The sequence below is a fragment of the Gossypium hirsutum genome, chromosome D11 (assembly GCF_007990345.1).
Source record: "Gossypium hirsutum isolate 1008001.06 chromosome D11, Gossypium_hirsutum_v2.1, whole genome shotgun sequence".
In the NCBI taxonomy this organism is placed as follows: Eukaryota; Viridiplantae; Streptophyta; class Magnoliopsida; order Malvales; family Malvaceae; genus Gossypium; species Gossypium hirsutum.
Window position 1 is genome coordinate 28,403,411 of NC_053447.1, and position 21,350 is coordinate 28,424,760.

The following is a 21,350-nucleotide window of genomic DNA, read 5'->3' on the forward strand; positions in this document are numbered from 1 at the left end:
CTTTCCAAAACTAGCCAAAAAAAAAATCATCAGAAAATATGTGTTATTTTGTTAATATCTTTTTTATACTAGCTACAAAATGAGAAAATAAAGGTATACCAAATATAGGTATGTGGTTGACAAAGGTTCTAGTTAATTTTGGAGTTTCTCGAACTACTTCATAATTCAAAGTGGATATGATCAACTTTCTCGTGCCATAGTTTCAAGTTAGACACAACATCACTATCACACAAGATAGATTGAATCACCCTATAGTGATTATCAAAGGTGCGGGCTCATTCCATAATCTTCTCATCAGATGTGGTGGTGACAATACACTTGTCTTTTTTAAAGTTGACAAGCAGACCTTGGTCACACATTTGACTTATATTGACCAAGTTGGCTTTAAGATCATTCACCAACTATCGATTCTTCAATTGAGGCATCCCAAGGACATTTAAGGTTCCCTTTTCCAGTATATGAATTTTCTTCCCATCTCAAAATGTCACCTTTCCAGCAAGACAATTCACAAAGTTAGACAAGTATAATTGATACCGTCATATGTTGAAAGCAACCACTATCAAAATACCAAACTCCATTAATGGTAGAGTTTTGAGAACAATATAAAACCTGTATATATCTAGTCTCCTTTTTTACCCACATTCGTTTATACTTCTTCACAGCTGATGTGCCATCGGAGTGGGCTCTTCTTTAGGCACTGCACGTCTTCACCTTAGATCATATAGTATCTTGAAACACCGATGGTTGATATGTTTAAGGGCCCCACGGAAATAATAAACCACTTTTGTGACAACTGAATACCTTTTTGTTATTCTTGATCAGCACAAGCTTTGAACATTCACCAAAATCACCAAAACTCAAACCTTCATAAAGGCAGTAGGATTCTAAATCATAACCTTTCCTTCCTTGACATACCGTAGACCTCCCTTGCTTGGATTTCTCCTTCTTGCTGCAAGGATTTCTTCAAGTTTGTTACTATTGGTGATAAATTTCTTGAGCATGAGTTTAACTTTAGTAAGCTCATTTGTAAGAAGTAATTCTTTTATTTCAACATGTTTAACCAATTTAGGATTTTCATAATTCAAATGCTTATTTTCCTATAATAGTTGAGTATTGATGTTGTACACTTTCCTCCACTTGCCCAATATCTCATTGTAGGTTTTCAAGAATTTCTCATTAGAACTAATATCCGAATCTCTAGTTGAATCTTCTCCATCTTCTTTGACAACACTAGTAGCAAAAGCAACATAATTACTATGATGATCATCTTTCGAATTTAAGTTGCTAGATGAATCTTCATCACTCTAGGTTACACAAAGTGACATCTTTTTCATTTTAAGAGTGTTGGCACACTTAGATTGAATATGACCATACCCCTAACATTCATGGCATCGGACACCTTCCTCTTTATCTTTCTCATGTTCCTCTTTAATGGTAACTCCTTTTGATTTGTTTCTAGGGAAATTGATATGGATTCGTGAGGATGAACGTGGAAGTGGATTATAAAGTTTGTCTAAATCACAGATTTGACTTAGGGTTCTAGACATTCAAAAAGAAACTTGGATTCTACCATAACCTGAAACACAAACGAATCCAAGTCAGATAAAAATAAAGAGAACAATTAAAAATAAATAAATAGAATAATGAAATCAAAGATTAGAATAATAAAGAAGAAAATAAAGTCAATAGATGGAAAAAAATAGAACGTGATATGTAGAAGTCCTAAGAAGCCTTGGAAACATAAAGAATCCACAACCCCCTTCAAGTGGCTCTAGTTTCCCCCCAAGATAGAAACTTTGGCAATAAAAAGTTTGAAGATGATCCCCACAATATATAAAGATTGTTAAACTCTTCTAAAAGAAACTCAAGAACAATTCTTGAAAAGAAAAACTCAAAGAGAATTTGAATAACAATCAATTGTGCGAATTGTGTACAATGCAAAGGCCTATAAATAAACCTAAATAAAACTCTTATATTAGAACTCTAATTAACCTAAACAAGAAGTAGTTTTAAACTAAACTCTCTTGTTGGCATAAAACTCTTAAATAACTTAAACTAATTAATAATTATTAAAAATTAGGAATAATAAAATAATAAAATAATAAGAGCTAATAAATACAATATTGAGCTCATATATAATAAAAATTAAGCCCAAAACCCGAACCCAATACGATTTAAACTCGAATTAAAAGCCCAAAACTCGTAATTCTCATCATAATCCTGTTCAGAAATTTTACTCGTCCAATCTTCACTAAAATGGTCATAACTTGAGCTCCCAAACTCAAAAACGAGTGATTCAAAGTGTATTTTGAAGCTAAGAGATAGATCTTCGAATGTTATGAAGACATCTCAACTCAGAAATGCTAGGATGCCATCCAAAAGTCGTCGCAAGTCTGTTGATTTCCCAAGCTTGAAAATTGGCAGCTTTAGTGAATAGAATTTAATAAATTTCACTTGATCCGTATATGTATCAAAATTGGTACTGGCTTCAAAATTTTTAAACTTCTTTGCTTGCTTCTTGGAAGTCTTGTTAAAATTGCGTAAGTAAGGAAATTTGTTCTTAGATATCCTCAATTGCAATGTTTTGAGAAGTTGGCACTTCATCACCCACTTGGAGAGTAATGTTTCTCTCGTCTTTTGTCTTGCTGCGTTTTGCATTCTCAAAGTTCATTTAAAAGGTTTGCAAAAAGCCAATGAGTTCATCATTAGCTAGCTTTTTAAGATCCTTGGCCTTTTCAATAGTAATAACCTTGATGAAGAATCTCTTAGGAAGAGATCTCAACACCTTTTTGACCAATTTGGCATTGGAGTATTCCTCTACCTATGCAAACTTCTGGTTCGATAGATCACACAACTCTGCATAAAACTCTCCTATAGTTTCCAATTCTTGCATTCTCAGACTCTCAAATCTGGAGATTAAAATATGCATCTTTGACTATTTAACAATGGAAATACCTGTATAAGCAATCTCCAAAATATCCCAAGTAGATTTGGCAACAATATATTTAGAAAACTTTTTAAATTCTTTGCAAGTTCGCGAAGCCTAGCTTAGTGAGAATTATCCAAAATCTTTAACAATTACAACAAGTGAACCTAAATCTTTCACACCCTAGTGATAATTTTTTCAATTTTGTACCTTCGAAGATTAGAACTCTCACCACTAAATTCACCCTTATGAACTTAGCTTGTAAAACCACAACACAAAGGTTTTACAATCAAAATGCACTTTTACAAATAATGTTCCTTACTTGAACAAATTAAGTGCTCTCAATTTAATACATATTCCTATACAAGTCTTTTAATTATATAGAGTTATTTGAGACTTGCTATCATAATGAAGAGCTATACCAATCCTTATTAAACATCAGCTAAACTAGTTGAATACAATATAATATTAATAAACAAGGTAAACAAGGACTGTTGGTAGCTAAGTCTTCAACATTCCAATCTGATCCAACTTCCTCTATCCAAAGGATTAGATAGATGTGATCCGATCTGATCTAATCCTTCAAACCTATTTCCTTAAGTGATATGATCTTCATTATTGGGCTATATACAATCCACAAACTCATCTCAACCCAAAAATCATGTTCAATAAATTATCAATCACCTAAATATAGAAACAAGCTAGTGTTTTGCATTTGGTAAGGAAGTGACCTCTTTCTCTAGCACGTCACTCTATATTTTTCAATAGTTGCAAATCAATGTGTTTTCCAATAATATATGTTTTTCATTGTTAATTTACATTTGTACTTGATAATTATTAACTAAAATACTATTAATTATAAAACCCTTTTGACTAATAATTTCATTTTAATACAATTTTCAAACTACAAGCATATAATTTAATTCTGAAAAATTTGAACATGAAATTATAATGAAGATTAGGTTGTTATAAAGATTACAATATCTACAAAAGTATAAAAAAATAATAGTTAATGTAGGATAGTTTAGTGGTAAGGGTATTAGATTGTTAGGTGTGAGACTTGATTTCCATTCCAGGCAATCTCATCTCCTTAATTATGATAAAAAAAGTTAATGCAAAATTTTACAATTGTAATTAAGAAATGACCTATATAGAAAATTAATTGTTGTAGTATATCTCATTTTCTCATTTTAATAACTTATATAGTTACTTAAAGTATTGCTTTATTAAACAAATTAGTTCTTTGACTAATGACATTTGTAACTATAAAAATTTAAATTTAAATATATATTGTAAAAAAATAAACAAACTAAAATATAAAAAGTTAAAATACAAAAGATAATAAATATTTAGAGAATTAAAAGATAATAGTTTACTTTTTTATGATTTTATATTTATTTTAATTTTATATAATTCTTATATATTAGGAATACTTTTAGTATTTTTTTAATAGGGAAATCATTCTATTAAGAAAAAAGTGTACCAAAACAAAGAAGTCCAATATGTCAATGGAAAACTATACCCAAGCCAACAAGCTTACCCATAACTTAGACCTAAATCCCTCAATTCTATTGGATGAATGAGAGATATTATCAAAATTGAAGAAGCTTACAAGGAGCAAGGGATAAGTGTCCCATGTTTGACGATCGGGCACCTTAGCTAACTCATGAGCCACCTTATTAGAAGAACACCGCGTCCACCAAAAGGACAAAAAATGGAAATTAGATTTTAAAAGCAAAGAGTCTTGAAGAACAACACCAAAATCAGAAAGATAACACCTAGAAGCCTTGAATGCATAAATAACTTTAAAACAATCCAATTCCACAATTACTCAATCAAAATGGTAATTTTTTAGCCACAACATTACCTCTCTAATGGCCAACCATGCGTTCAAGCGGACTTGATGCGACATGAAAGTTAACATCATTTGGAAACCATGCGTCAGAAAAAACACTAATATTATGCTTCGTACCCACTCTCCATTGGAGTCCTCGAGCTAGAAACGACTTAGCAATATATATACTCCTCCAAATTGTAACTAAGGAAATATCTAGCTTTGAAAATAAGACTTGGAAGAGAATCTTGATTGGCTACAAAATGCCAACCTTGCTTGCAAAGCATTGTGATATTAAAACATCAAAGATCCTGAAAATCCATCCCACCAAACTTCTTAAGCACACAAAGTCTGTAATATCCTATTTTTCAATGATGTCGAAAATAATGGTTTCGGAACCACAATTTTGATATGTGAGGTCATGTTTTATTATTTAATTAATTTTTATGGAGTTACATTAGAGTCGTACTAAATTTTGGTGAAATTTTTTTAATGTTTAGTTAGTTAATTGAATAAAAAAGACTAAATTGTGAAAGATGCAAAACTTAACAAATATTGAATTGTATTGATTTGATACCTTAGATATCAAATTAGAGAGGACCTATGAAGTAATTAGACTATATTGAATAATAGTGGATGGTTTAGGGATAAGTTTGAGGTGAAATTTGATTTAAAAACCAAGGTTAAATTAGTAATTTAATAATTAAATTAAATCAAAAGATGGCAAAATGTCATCATATTCATTTTCTCTCCAACATCTAAACTTGAAGGAACACCATTTTTAAAAATCCTTTGGTTCAGCCAAGCTTATTGTTGTGTGCATGGTATGTATTTGTTATCTGTTTTTAGTTATTTTTATGTTTTTGAGATCGTTGCAACTAGGTCCAGCTAACCACACCTTTGTTTTTGAAACTGTTAAAGATTTTAGATTTTTCCATTAATGTATTCTTGTTGTTTATGATGTTAAATGATGGGTTTGAAGTATTGATTATTGAGTATGATCAATTTATAAATTAATTTTGTTAGTTTTTTTTTATTAAAGGACTAAATTGATTGAATATTAAAATTGACAGGGAATTCTTGAGAATTTAGAATAATTTTGGGCTGAAAATGGATGAGTGAAAATTTGGTTAGCATGAGAAGTTGTAAAATTTTGTTAAATTTTGAATTTCGAGTTTAGGGACTAAATTGTGAGAAATGTAAAAGTTTAGGGAAAATATATAAATAATGAAAAGTTAAGGTTCTCATGCATTGAATTGAATTTGAAATGTATGTGAATGTAATAAATTGAATTTAATTATTATATAGATTAAGAACCAAATAAAAAAGATAATAACCAAAAAAGGGGAAAATTATGGAATATGTCCTTACGTTTTAACCTAAAGTAATCGTAGGTAAGTTTATAGTGTTTTGATAAGTAAATGTAAGTTTCTTGTGATTATAGCATTGTTTCTAGTTAGTTGTATAAATGTATGGGAAACTTTATTAGTTACTTATATATTATTGAATATTGTAATAAAGTTCATATGACAATGAATAATAGATGGTGGCAATCCTTGTGATTGTACATTTTTTACATGAATTTATTGAATTTATAGTATGTGTACGGAAATGATGAAATGCCTCTAAATGATAAATATGTATAAAGGTAACAAATTTACATATATGCCCGATTGAACGTAGTAATCGCTTAGGATACGATTGGAATGCCATTATAATCAGTATGTACGCTTGTATAGGATTTCACTTTGGTTCCTCTGTTTGCACTTCGATGCCTCTATTTGCACTTCAGTGCCTTTGTTATGCATCTATGACACCTCTAGTGTGGTTTAGTTACTCGAGTATCCGAGTCGAGTTACTTAGTTCGTCGGGCTAAGTGTTAATTGAATTACAATTTATTATGTGTTTGAATGTTAATGCATATTCATGGTATTAGTAAGTGAAAAATGTTACAATGAACCATTTGTTTACATGCGTGGAAAATTAAATTGATGAAATGTGGTTTATGGTAATGATAAGTTATTTGAGATATTCGAGCAAAAACTAATGGGGTTTGTGGATTTGTATTTGGATATCAAGAATTGTAAATCAACTCTTTGAATATTTTTGTTCGATTAAGGTAAGTTAATTTGATGTTTAAACTATGAGCTTACTAAGCTTATGTAGCTTACTTGTTTCATTTATGTTCTTTTGTAGTTGCCAAATTTGTGGATTGACCGGACGGATCGACTGGAAGCTCACACTATCCAACTATTTTGGTAGATGTTGTTTTCTATTTTGGGATGTGGCATGTATATAAGTGTTAAGTTGTGAGCTTGTAAAGTGTTATGTTATGATGATATATCTAGTTAAATGGTTGGTTTTGGATGTGTATTTGTTTTTGGTTAGGTTAATCCTTAAGGTTAAGAAATTGGTGATAATTCTTTGGAATGGTAAACTTTTGAGCATGGTTATATTTTGGCCAACTTGGTTAATGGTTTGAACATGAATATATGATTAATGCCATGTGCTTTCTTAGCTAGGGTATTTGAATGAATGATATTTGATTGTGGTGCCTTTGAATGGCATATTGGTTAGGCATAGGGTGGATGAAATTTGGCATGAAATTGGTGTTTTAAATGTGCTTTTGAACCATAGAAATGAGTTAGATATGGTATATCTTGTTGTACTTTGAATTAGCTTGAATCAGGGGTTAAATATGGAGCACACGGCCTGCGACATGGGCTTTCACATGGCATGTGCCACACACGGTCACCTCACACGGCCATGCGAGTTTATTGTTTTTAGGTGCAGTATCCACATTGCTTAGTAGACAACCTGCAACACGGCTGTGTGACTCAAAATAGTTTGTTACACGATCTGGCACACAACTTGTGATACGGCAGCGTGACTCTATTTCAAATACTCACACGGGCTGGGACACGGCCGTGTGTCTTGACTTCGGATGTTCACACGGTTTGGGCTATGTCACATGGCCTGGCCACACAGCCGTGTGACCCCTATTTTACAAATTTTCAAGTTTTTCCTAAATTTTTTTGATTTGTTTCTATTTGATCCCAGATTGTTCTCAAACTATTTTTAGGGTCCCGTAAGCCCGATTTAAGGCCCATAAGTGTATTTATATCATGAATTGAGTTGTTTATTATATGTTTTTGATTTATTTGCTTAACTGTTTTGAAATGAAGTTAATGTTTTGTCTTGCTCGGTAACACTTTGTAACCCTAATTCGGTAACTGAGACAGGTTAGGGGTGTTACAAAGTTGATCTCCTAATGCCTAACAAGTCCCTCTTGTAACACCCCTATCCCGTATCTATCATCGAAATAGGGTTACGGAGTATTACCAGAGTTTACAGTACAAACAAACATAATTTCAAACATTTCATATCTTAACAATATTCATAAAAAAACCAATCAAAACCATTCATATTGTCCCTTATACGAGCCCTCGAGGCCCTAAAATCACGTTAGAAACAAGTCGGGACTAAATCGAGAACTCAGAGAATTCTTTTAGAAAAAGATGAAAATTTACAAACTGTAGGGGTCACACGGCCAAGAGACACATCCGTGTCTTAGGCCGTGTGGGCATTCGAAATAGGGACACACAGCCGTGTCCCAGCCTGTGTCCATGCCTGTGTAACTCACTGACTTGGTCACACGGCCAAGTCACACGCCCGTGTGCTACCTTTCGAAGTAACCTTACATGCCTGTGTGCTAGGCCATGTGCTAGGCTGTGCAACAGCCTGACTTGCAACCTTTTAAAAACTACAAGGGACACACGGCCGTATCACCTGGTCGTGTGTCACACACGGCTGAGACACACGCTCGTGTCTCTGCTCGTGTGGACGAAAATAGGCTATTTTACCATCCATACTTCTCACCCAATTTGGCATCCACCTACACTTAACATTGTGCATATAAACAAGCCATATTATGACATCCAAAACAAGCAAAATCAAGCCTTAAACATGTAGTATATTCACATACACCTAATATGCCCTTAGGCACCTCAAATGACAATTATAAACATATTTAACCATGTATTCAATATAACAAAATGTTCAACTAAATTATATGTATAATTGTATCATTACATATCATGTAGATCACTTTACCAAAACATACCAATTGATGTTAAACATGCCCTTCAATTTCTAACATAATTAGACATATATGTCTTACACAACAAGGTACCAATTCACAACTAATTCATCAACTCACAAAACACTTATACAAAATGCACATATAACTATCATTTTACTTTTCATAATTCAACCACCAATCAAGCCACACCTCAACCAAATTCAGGCCACATATATCCATATCAAAATATACCAAAACACAAGCCAACTCAAATGCCTATAATCACAACAAAATATATAGGCCAACATTAGCCAAAATAACCTATACATGTCATTATAACCAAACTTAAACCAACTGAAAGTACCGAGTGACTCGATGAATAGTGTGATGGATCTCCGACTAGCTTCCAACCCGATCGAGCTTTCAATAATCTGAAAGGTAAAGAAAAACAACTACGTAAGCAATGAATTCTTAGTAAGCTCATATGAACTATAATCATATCAATCCATTTCAAATATAAAGTTTACACATATCAAGAATAATCATATACCGATACCACAAGATTCATGAAACCATACTCAAGAACTCACAAAATGAGTAAATCCACAACATCACTTATACATATTATTGCTAGCATATTAGGATTATAAACAACTTTAAACTCTTCCCAAATTTCTTTATTTTTCATTTGCATTTCATTACTTTCCACACCTGTTCCATATGCATAACTCACAAACCATAAACATATCATTCAACCATAGCCACAAGCTAGTGCATTTAAACATAGCCCTTTTTCGAGTTAATCACATGATAAGCCATTTCATAAGAAATTGCATAATTTAAACCTTACCACTCTTTCATGAGCACAAGCATATTTTCATTTGAGCATTTACCATTTCAATGCAACTTATAAGTAAACATAATACTATTCAACCAACAACATGACACTTGCCTAAGCATCAAATAACAACACATGTTAGCATACTTGAACATATTTCATATAAATTCAACATTGATAACCTTATTTTCTCAACATGTCACACTTGAGTTTATTACTCGTCTCAACTTACATAATTTCCATGTAGCATCATATCAAATATGTTCATATATGTACATGTTATGATACATATCATTCACTTACCGTTTCTTCATATATATTTATCATCCATTTCAATACATCAATATATCATGTACCATCATTTCCATGTATTTCATGTATATACCTGTATTAATTCGTATCGAACTCAAATTGTCTCGTAACAGAACATTTCCCGTTGAACAATTTAGAATATCATTGGATACTCGGATAGCTCATACATGGTGTGCTAAACTGTAATACGTCATTTCCTATACATGTATGCTCATACGAGCTATGAATCGGTATGCTCTTACGAGCTGTAATCGGTAAGCTCATACGAGCTGAGTAACAGTAAGCTCATTCGAGCTGTGTTGTGTCCTCAACACATGCAAGACCTCAAAAAAATTGGTAACCCTAATGACATGTCATTTGTATCCTATGAATTCCTAAGGTTCAAACGGGACTCGGTAATCGTCATACGTCGTTGGATTTACATTGTTTCATAACACAGTAAATTGCATACTAACGTTTATATATTGATTTAATCATAATATAATCACATTTTAATATTCAATTTAATCAAAATTATATAGAATACGGTTCATACGGACTTACCTAGCTAATTTACATAAATACCAAAGTTTAGGGGCATTTTGGTAATTTTCCATTTTTCTTGATTTTCCACCTGATCTTGATCTAAATTAATAATTTCATTCAATATATTAATTTAGACAATGAAAAAATTCATTTCACGTAATTTGGTCATTTTTTACATTTTTACAAAATTACCCCTAAAGTTTTCTTTTATTCAATTTAGTCCCTAAACCCAAAACATGCAAATTAACCATTTTTAATACAAACCCAAGCTAGCCAAATTTTCATAGTACTCAAAACATTCCATTTATGCAACAATTTCACATTAAATCCTTGTACTTTTATTAATTTAACAAATTAGTCCTTAATCAAAAAATTCATCAAAACCACTTAACAAAATACTTTTAAATATAAATCAACATTCCAAATTCATCATATAACATCAAAAATCACAAGATTCATCAATGGAAACATTCAAAATCTTTAACACCTTCAAAATCGAAGGTACGTGCTAGTTGGACCTAGTTGCCACGATCTAAAAAACATAAAAATTATTAAAAACGGATGAAAAATGGCTTACCATGCATGAATTGAAGCATGGCCAAACCTTGGTTATTCTTGCCATGGTGTTTTGATGATGAAGATGTCAAATGAAGAGGAAAACCTTCGTTTTCTTATTTTATTAACTTTTATTTCTTTATTTTATCTTTTTCATTTAATAATAACATTATAATATAAAAATCACATATAAACTTAAAAGAACATAAAGCTTTAACCGTTCACCAACTTAAGAATGGGTAATTTACCCATTAAGGTCTTCAAATTATAATTCTTTAATCAATTAACACATTTAAATTAATAGCGATTGACTTTTTTAACTTTTACGATTTAGTCCTTTTTGCTTAATTAACTATCGAAACGATAAAATTTTCCAACAAAACTTTAATACCACCTTAATTAAACTATAAATATTTATAAAAATATTTACAGCTTGGTTTATAAAAATGAGGTCTTGATACCTCAATTTCTAAAACCACTTGACCTTAGGGTCATACCACTTGAACTTAATAAATCGCTTATAAAATAAAAACAACTAAATCAAAAACCTTTTCGAAGTCACGATTAACTCGTAAGTATTAAATATAATATTTATGAACTTACTCGTCGAATTTGGTGACCCCGAAACCACTGTTTCTGACACTACTAAAAAATGGGTTGTTACACCTCTACTATTACTCGAGCTTGATCCCCACCAGAATGAATTCCTGAGTCTTGAAAAATCATGACATAAACCAAACGCGAGTATGAATACACTTATGCAATAAGCCAAGATGGCTTAAGCAATAGACTTGAGCATAAATTACTTGCCCACCTTAGGCAAGAGTCTATTTTCCCAACTCAGTACTTGCTTGTTCAAATAATATCTAATAAAACCAAAAACTTGCTTGTTATTCTTCCTAATGAACGAGGGAAGACTTAAGTATGAGCCATGGGCTAATGATGTGGAGATGTTAGGCAAAGAGTAAGCAATTTATCTATCTGCAAGCTTCGTATTGGAACTAAACACCTGACTTAAGAAAATTAAATGTTTGACTAGATGCCTGTTCATAAGTAGAAGGTATAGAACGTACCGATTTCCATTTCGACGCAATAACTCTTAAGAAAAGAAAACTATCATCAACAAAAAACAGATGGGCAATTGGAGGGGCTCCACGATAAACAGAGAATAAAAAAGTACAACAATAAAGGGTCCCATTGCTTAATGTCTTTGTACGAAATAACCAATCCCACCTCATGCCCATTTAACATGACAAAATAACAAACCGAGGAAACACACAACATAATCACTAGACGAATGGTCAACGAAACCCAAATTAGTTAAAATAAATAAAAAAAATAGACCAATCAACCCTTTCATAAGCTTTACTTATATCAATGTTCATAGCTACCTTACCTACCTTTCTTCGACTTTTGTTCTTCATATGATGGATAATCTCACACAAAACCATGACATTATCAATGACCAGTCTCCTTGGAACAAAAACAGACTGCATTGTAGAAATGAGTTTTTCCAGAATTGACTTTAACCACTTAGAGAAAACTTTAGCAATAATTTTATACAATACATTACAAAGAGCAATAGGTCAAAATTTAAAAAACAACTTTTGGTTTCTGGTTTTTAGGAATAAGAACCGACAAGGTATCATTAAGAGTAGCCGAAAACTCAACACTTCCTAGCTAAGCTGTAAACTTCGTAACAATATCAAGCCCCAGTACATCCCAACAAAGTTGATAAAAATGTAGGCCATAAGTGTCCAATTGAAAATTTTGAGACATAAACTCGAAAAAATTCAATTAATGGCTCTAATAAACTCTCCAAGAAATAATCCTTGTCAAATTGAAGGATGAAGAATGGAAGAAAACAAAAGTAAGATGGATGATGGAAAGATTATCCCTTTTGAAGAACTGCTTTAATAAAATCAACCAATGGTGATGGAAAGTCCATGTCCTACAAAACCCTTTGAAGAATGATCTTCAACAAGCTCCAAAATGGTTCTAACCAACCCCCTAAGGCTGAACCTTGGTACATTGGAGGGTGAAGAGTTCTCCCACAACTTCAAAGAGAAAACCAATAAGAAAACCTACTTCTAAAATAAACAAAAGAGAACTCTCACAAAGAGAAATAACTCAAAGAGTTGAAATTTATTAATCAATGTATCTCTCTAATGAATAATGAATGACCTTTATATAACCTGGCTAATTACATCAAAATAAAACTCTTAAGTATAATGAAACTTTAATTAATCTAAACAAAAAGTAGTTTTAGTAAAACTAAGCTTTCTTTTTTGTTAAAAAACATAAAACTCCTAAATAACTTTAAATACTTAAAAATGTCCTAAAATTCGGAATAAATAAATAATAAAATAATAAAACATAATATATACAATATTGGGCTCATATATAATAAAAATTAAGCCTAAAATCGAACCTAATATGATTTAAACTCAAATTAAAGCTCAAAACTCACAATTTCCCGTAATAATCCTATTAAAAATTTTTGCTCGCACAATCTTCAAAAACATTCATAATTTGAGCTCTTAAGCTCAAAATCGAGTGATTTAAAGTGTGTTTCTAAGCTAAGAGATAACTCTTCAAATACTATGCAGACATCTCAATCTATAACTACTTGGATCCCTGATCGCCTCTCCCATACTCTCATGGATGGGGGAGAGAAATCAACACTAAAACAACAATCAATCAAATAATAAGTGCGGTGTCTGCAAGTGTGACAAGTAAGTTTTAATATTTGTAGTGTTACATTGGAACATCGGAGTATTCCAATGATCAAACCTAATAGAGTCAATGGTTTAGTGATTTCTATGCAAAAGTGCATGCAATGAAGGAGTCTAGCTAGCTAATCACTAATTGCTATAGTATACAATACATAATTTGAGGTTGAGTTAAACTAATTAATAACCTAAATCTGAAAAAGACTAAACTGTAAATAAATCAAAATATAAAAATACCAAATATGATAACAAAAAACGATTGGTTGATTTCCATGTTGTAAGTTAAATTTTGAATTAGGGATCTAAATCGTTAACACTCCTAAATTGACTTCATTTTACCTCTCGCTGTCAAATTTAGCAACTTAGACAAATTATTCTAGTTTATCTCTCGACCTCACCCAACTAACCTGACACTAATGAATTGATGCCCAATAAAATTTACCTCTCGGTCTCACTTATCTTGATTTTCCTTTAGGGGAATCAATCTTAATTTTTGAAGTTTATTCAATTTAGTCTAGTTTATTGCAATTTAGTCGCTGACCCAAAGGCTAACTAAACAACACTTCTATCAACCAACCACCAAATATTTAGCTACTCATACTACTACTTAAGAAAAAAAGAACACAATAATAACATAAAAATGCATAAAGGGTAAATGCAAGAGAAATGAGAAAAGCTAGGGTTTTTCTTAAACAAACTTGAAGATAAATAAAATGACAACAAAGGAAATGTAAAAGAACACTTAAAAATTAGATTTTTAATGATGAAACGAAAAAAAACTGAGTTGCATTAATACTAAAGATTAAACTAAAATTACAAGGAGTTTAAGGTACTAAACAAGTAAATAAACACTACCTACAATAATAACTAACTATTAACTACCACTAAAATTAGAAAAATAAACTAAGCCCTAAAAAGATAAAGAAGAAAACTCTAACCCTAAACTAAAAAGATGAAAGAAAAACCTAAACTAAAGCTTTCTAACCTAAAACTACAGCTTTTTTTTTCTTCAGCCAATTTTTGGCTTTTTAAAGCTGATTACAACCTAAGTTTTAGTGACCAAAATGTCCCTAAATGTCTAATTTTGCTTGGTGCTTTGGTTGGACAAGGACTACCTCTAATGTCATTTTTTGTCCCCTAATGACAATGATATCACGATACCCAGGGTTGGATATCGCGATATCATTGACAGTCTCAAAATGAGGGTCTTCCTTGAGAGCTGTGTAATACCTTATACCTAGTCCGATTGCTGAACTCGAGCTATGGAATGCCACATTAGCAACCCAACTGACTCTTCATTAAAACCCAACCCAATCTAACCTCCAACACACCACAAGTTAAAACATAAAATATGCTTAAGTTACTAACATGCAGTGGAATATCATATAAGTACTTTCATCAATACACTTAAACTAACTTTTATTCAGGTGGTATTCTAAGTTTAAGTAAACAGTTATCTCGTTAGCTATATGTTACACATCTCAACATCAAGGTTCACTCCTAGCGTGGCTCGCACCTTTTAAGTCTTTTCAATGTAGGACTTTATAAACAAGGTAAGTTTCGTGAATTACCCTACGTGTTTAGATACTGTGACATGGTTCGTAGGGTTTCTCCTATTTCGTATATCAAAATTTTTTAAGAGTTTGCAAATATCAGTTCACCAATTATTAAGGTTTGCACTTTGCACAAATCGACAATGTTGTCACTTCACAGTAACCTTGGCGAACTCTACATAAGTTAGCTAGTTTTGATTATTTCATGTTTTTGCTTATGGCGAACTCTCTGTTAAAAATTTTAAAAAACTTGGGCGTGAACTTATAATCTAAGAAACTAACAATCAAACTTGGACTATATTCATATACTTAAAATTCAGGTGTGTATATATTTAACTTTGTTGGTTCGCAAATAAAAACATAATGAATAACTTTAAGAATAACTAAGTCCTAGAACAATCATTGAAGTCAACAGGTAGAAATAAATCTCTAATCCCAAGCGGAGTCTCACTTACCTTTATGTCTAAAGTTCGCTTGTACCATCTTTTCAGTATTTATGCTTCACCTAGATCACTCGCCTTGCCGTTACATACCGTGCGATCTAACTATCTGCAGTGTTTGAAAAGGAGTGTGTGAGTTCTTGTGAACTCAGTGAATATACATGAAAGAGTAACCACATTACACGCACAAAACATAAGTTAAACAAAAGCCTTGGCAAGGTCACTGAATTGCGAACTGGGCACGCCATACTTACGCAAAGTCTAGTTCGCAATTACTCATAGTCAATTAACTTGTAAAACATAATATTTTAAAAAACACAATCTTATTCACAAGTTCTTTCCTATTAGATAAGTGGATCTTCTTATAACACCTCAGAATGACTCAATTAGTCTTAACATGCCCCATAAGTGTAGCATAAAGCTAGGCACTCTCCAAACACACCAACATATCCCATTGAATGGAGCTTAGCTCCACATTCCCTTATCTCTCCAGACTTGTCCCAGGGCCTCTCGCCCAAATCACAAAACATAAGGTGAATACTCATAATTCTATGGCATGTTATAATATCCAATGGTTTCAGAAGTTTATAGTGTCAAAACATTTGCTTAAACATAGAGCTAGCAAATCATAAGGAGCTCATCACTGTTCATATCTAGCTCGCAAATAGAGCTTGCATATCAATGTTCATAAAAACAAATATTTAACACAATAAAAAATAGGGTTTTAGAGAAGGCTTACTATTGAAACTTAGGATAAAATCCCAAGCTCCTGATAAACACTATGGTTCACACATACATGTGGTGATCCCTGAGATTCTCTTGTTTATTTTGTGCTAAGTGAAAGATAAGTGAACTTGAAAAAAAAAAAGAGAGGGTTTTTAAGTTTTAATTTTATTTTTTAAAGTTACATCATATTTTAATTTTGGGGAAAAAGATTTTTTTAACTATTTTAAAATTTCATTAGAATTTTATAATTTTATTAGAAGAGGCAATTTGTAAATATTGAGAATTAATTTTTTTGGTGAAAAGTAAAGTACACAAACGTAATTAAACTAATTCTTCAAAGGAGAGTCTTCAAATAATCTTAATCCTGTTCTTCTATCATAAACCATCTTGACAAGACTATCCGCGATTAATTTTTTTATTATCATGACCAATTTAATCAAATGTATAATTATTGATAATTAATTATGTTATTATATCAAATTCGAAACTATCACGCCATCAATTTATAACATTCAATATAAAAGGACAAAAAAATAACTCGATTAGGTAGGTGATCATATTAAAATTTTATCCAAAATAGAAATTCGATCATAGTTGGATGAGCACCAATGTAATTGTGAATAAAAAATTAATGAAAATAGGATTAATATTTGATACCTTGTAGCTTCACAAATAAGATTAAAAAATTATCATGCATTTATTTATATATATATTATTTATTTACTTTTACTATATTATGCTTCTATTTCACAGTTTTTAGATATAAAAAAAAATTTACTAAATATTTTTCTATGAAAGTAATAAGTTATGAGTGAATTATACCTCAATAATTACTCTGATGTTCTAGAAGACCGACAAGTTAAGCACTTCATTGTTACATCGATGTCATGTCAGTAAAATGATTACGTGGCCTAGATCCTTGACTGAAAAGCTTCATAAAGAGCCTCATTTTCAATAAGAGCAAGTGGTCACCCAACTAGACTGAACCTTATCAACCTCGGTTGTGAACTTGATACAGTTCTCTCCTATCACTTTTTATCTCTTTCCATACTAAAAAAAACCCCAGTTATTCTCTTCTAACTAAAAGTTAGGGGGTTGATAATTTGATTAAAATTAAATTAACGGATTGAACCAATCTAAGTCAATTAATAGGTTAATAATCGAATTTAGTTCAGTCGAAGGTCGGTTAATAATTTTTTAAAATTTCGATTATCGATTAATTCAGTTTGAAATTAAATAATTAATAGAAATAAATAATAAATATTATATATAATAAATTTTTTATATTAACAATGTGTTTTTTGTACTATTATGTTTTCTATTAAACGAAATAAAAAAATATATTATATATAATATTTTTTAACTATTAAAACAAAGATAATCAACATTAGTAATATATGTTTTATATTTATTTTAATTAAAAGATAAAAATATATAAATTTCGATTAATTAAATTAATTGACCAAATTATTTAAAATATTTCGATTTGTTTATTGTATTTTAAAAAATTTCGATTGATTAAAATTTTTTACTTTTCAAATAAATGGATTATTAGTAATTAGTTGGGTTATTTGAACGCCCCTACTAAAAACTTGCATGATGCCAGCTTTTCATGGACCGCTCTATATATAAATCCAGAAACCAAATCATTTTGCAATTACTTCGCCATTAACCACGCCTCGCACTGTCCATTTTTTCCAATTATTGTTCCTTTTTTTTATTGTTTTTAATTAAGATGGCTGCAGGCAAAGTGGTATGGCCAGCGATTTCTTGCTCTTCTTCCGGTCTCGACGGTGGCCAGTCAGTACCTCTTCCCAAGGCCGGCTTCGTGAAGTTACCGTTACCGGCGCCGTTGACTTCTTTGGGGTTGAGTAGTGGCAACAATGCGAGGTTGAGCTCGGTGCAGGCGACTGAGGAATCCACCGTAGTGATTACGGATGATCGCGTTGCTGTTATTTCAGGTAACTTAATGTTTTCTTAATTTTTAACATGGATTTGGTTTTTCCTATTTTAACTTTTAACTTGGCCCATTTATTTGGAGTATTAAAAAAAAAAAAACTGGTAAGGTGGGAAATGCTAATTAGGTTGACTATTGGAGTAATTTTCAGCTTCATTGGCTTGTAAACGTAGCCTAGCTTACTCTGCTTTGATTTTTTTTGGGGGGGGGGGTTCATTGCTCTGAATCGTGCTTTCAACCCTTATTTTTTACTGACCAGAAAAAAAAAACCCCTTATTTTTTGAAAAATAAAAATGTCATTTTCAACGAAAATATTTGTCTACTTTTATGGTGAATAAAATTAGGTGTAGAACATGGATACTCTAACCCAATGTTATCACCATAAATGCCTACCGTTGAGGAGGCACTAGAACCCCTTGTACTCTCTCAAGGCCCTTGTGCCAGAAATTAGCTGCCCCCTTTCAATTTTGAAGGGACCCCAACATTGTTATTGTTGTGTGTGTGTGTGTTCTTTAAATGGAGTTGATGGAATTCAAAATCACACATTACATATCCTATTTTTAAGGTTTGTAATATTTTGTTCATATTTAATAATATTGTAGTAAATGCAAAAGTTAACAATTTTATTTATTATTTCCTAGATGTTGGTTTATAATTAGAGTTGTGGTTTGAAACGTGTGAGTAGGTGAAAATCTCCGCCAGATGGCTACGAACATTGTATGGCACAAAAGTTCAGTTGGTAAACTTCATCGACAGGAGTTGCTTCAGCAAAAGGGTTGTGTCATATGGGTTACGGGTCTCAGTGGCTCAGGTTTGTGGCACTAATTTATATGGATACTGAAAGTCATGCTAATGTTATTCATTTATTCCCATTAAGTGATTTCTTGTGTGTTGCTTTCTATTGAGTATATTAGTGGCTTCTTGAGCTTATAGCATGCTTTACTAGTCTCCATTATGAGGTACATGTGGCACACACATGTAACTATTTAATTATTTCGTTAGTACTTTTACCACCAAGGTGACATTTCAAAATTAACTTTGACTTGGGTGTGAGCGTAAAATATTGGTACGCATATAACATTGTATGTTTTTTCTTCAAAGTTTCTCCAACTATTAGAGGATGTTCGTGGATTCATGTCATCAATCTATTTTAGGATATACATCAGATCTAAATGACGAGTCAAAAGCACCTTAGTTTCAGAGTGCCTTCCTTGTGACTATACTTGATTCTTTGTTCCTGTTGTCTGTTAGTTTTCCTTGATAAACTAAAGAGCATGTTCACTCTCTCCCCCTTTCTCTCACTGTGGTGGTACATGAATATAAACACATTTGGCGTGTGCTCTGTGCCAAGCCTTGTATTCAAGGGGAAAATTGACTTACATCCTTGACGGTGATAATGTTCGGTATGGTTTAAACCGTGACCTTACTTTTAAAGCAGAAGACCGAGCTGAAAACATACGAAGGATGCGTAAATGTTGTTCCAGTCCTCAGCTGCTTTACCTTTTCATTCTCTTCTTATGATGGTTGGTTTCAACTTTTAACTTGTTATGATTCACACACAGGAGAGGTAGCCAAGCTCTTTGCTAATGCTGGCATCATCTGCATTGCTAGTGTGATATCTCCCTACAGAAAAGACAGGGATGCTTGTCGTGCACTGTTGCCTGAAGGGGATTTCATTGAGGTAAGTGCTGCCTCTAAAAAATCCGGACGGCTTTGATCTTAGTTGTGATAAAGAGCATTTGCATCGGATGAAAAATTCTTTGTTGCTCTAAGAAAAGTTATCCTGGCAATGCTTTATTCAGGTATTCATGGATGTGCCACTCCATATATGCGAGGCAAGGGACCCAAAGGGCCTGTACAAGCTTGCTAGAGCTGGAAAAATTAAAGGTGGCCATTCTCTGGAATTTTGTATATATATGAAAGTTGGTATAAGCTCACAATTTAGAAGTAGCTTATGTAATATCTTCTTTGTAGGTTTCACCGGTGTCGATGACCCATATGAGCCACCTCTGAATTTTGAGGTATATTCGAAGACCATGGAATTTCTACAAATTCAAAATGCTGCTATTCTCTACTTTGTCGTCATATTCTCGCATAGGAATTGGAGCTCAACCTTTTTTCTATTTTGCAGATAGTATTACCAGAAAAGGGAAACAACATTGCTTCGCCATATGAAATGGCTGAAACGGTGATATCTTACCTGGAGGAGAAGGGTTACCTACGGGCATAAGAAGTGAGAAACCTTGCAATTCCTGGTTGCCATAATATCATGTGCTGAATCAATGGAAATCTGGATTCCTTCTAAAATTAAGGAAATTTATTGCTTCCACATTAGGTAAACTATATCTATATCCTGTTTCAGGCATCAAGGAAACTTACTGTTTCCAGTGTAGATAATTAATCGCTTGATTAATTAGTGGAAGTGTCTTCTTGAAGGCACGTTGTTTGGTATTGGCTAGTGGAAGTGTCTTCTTGAAGGCACGTTGTTTGGTATTGGCTCAGTTATTGTAATTATTGGTTATGAGGTTTTTCAGTGAAAGGTGCCCTGAAATTTGTAGATTTTTTCATTGTTCTTTAATGTTAAGCAAACATATTTTGTATGCATAAACCTGGATGTTGCCTTGATTAAAGCATATATCTTGATGGTCCTTAGCCTAGAGAACTAGGGATGTGACAGTTTCCAACAAGTTCAGTCTTGGAGTATACCTGAATTAGAAAGAGCCGAATCTGGATCATCCTTTCAAATCTTTGCTCAAAGGCTTTGGCACGTTAGGTATCCAAATTTTGAAATGATATAATAATTAAAATATTTTTATGTTTTGAATTCAAATTCTACCATGTAGTTTAGATTTTATATGTAAAGACAAAATT

General features: G+C 32.2%; 1 protein-coding gene across 2 annotated transcripts; it reads left to right on the forward strand.

The window, feature by feature from the left end:
• The first annotated feature begins 18,123 nt into the window (after window positions 1-18,123).
• LOC107913287 (adenylyl-sulfate kinase 2, chloroplastic) lies at window positions 18,124-21,087 on the forward strand. Of its 2 annotated transcripts, XM_016841828.2 has the most exons (6): window positions 18,132-18,483; window positions 19,165-19,290; window positions 20,042-20,160; window positions 20,282-20,366; window positions 20,454-20,500; window positions 20,611-21,087. In XM_016841828.2, exons 1-6 carry the CDS (start codon window positions 18,258-18,260, stop codon window positions 20,707-20,709), a joined length of 702 nt encoding a protein of 233 aa, XP_016697317.1. In that variant the 5' UTR covers window positions 18,132-18,257; the 3' UTR covers window positions 20,710-21,087. The 2 variants fall into 2 exon arrangements, with proteins under 2 accessions (XP_040959927.1, XP_016697317.1); XM_041103993.1 differs by having other exon boundaries at window positions 18,124-18,483; window positions 20,282-20,500.
• Window positions 21,088-21,350: the final 263 nt, after the last annotated feature.

Coding starts and splice junctions, on each gene's coding strand:
- LOC107913287 (XM_041103993.1), top strand. CDS start 18,258: ATGGCTGCAGGCAAAGTGGTATGGCCAGCGATTTCTTGCTCTTCTTCC. Junction 19,291..20,041: donor TACGGGTCTCAGTGGCTCAG/GTTTGTGGCACT, acceptor ATTCACACACAG/GAGAGGTAGCCAAGCTCTTT. Junction 20,501..20,610: donor AGCCACCTCTGAATTTTGAG/GTATATTCGAAG, acceptor TCTATTTTGCAG/ATAGTATTACCAGAAAAGGG.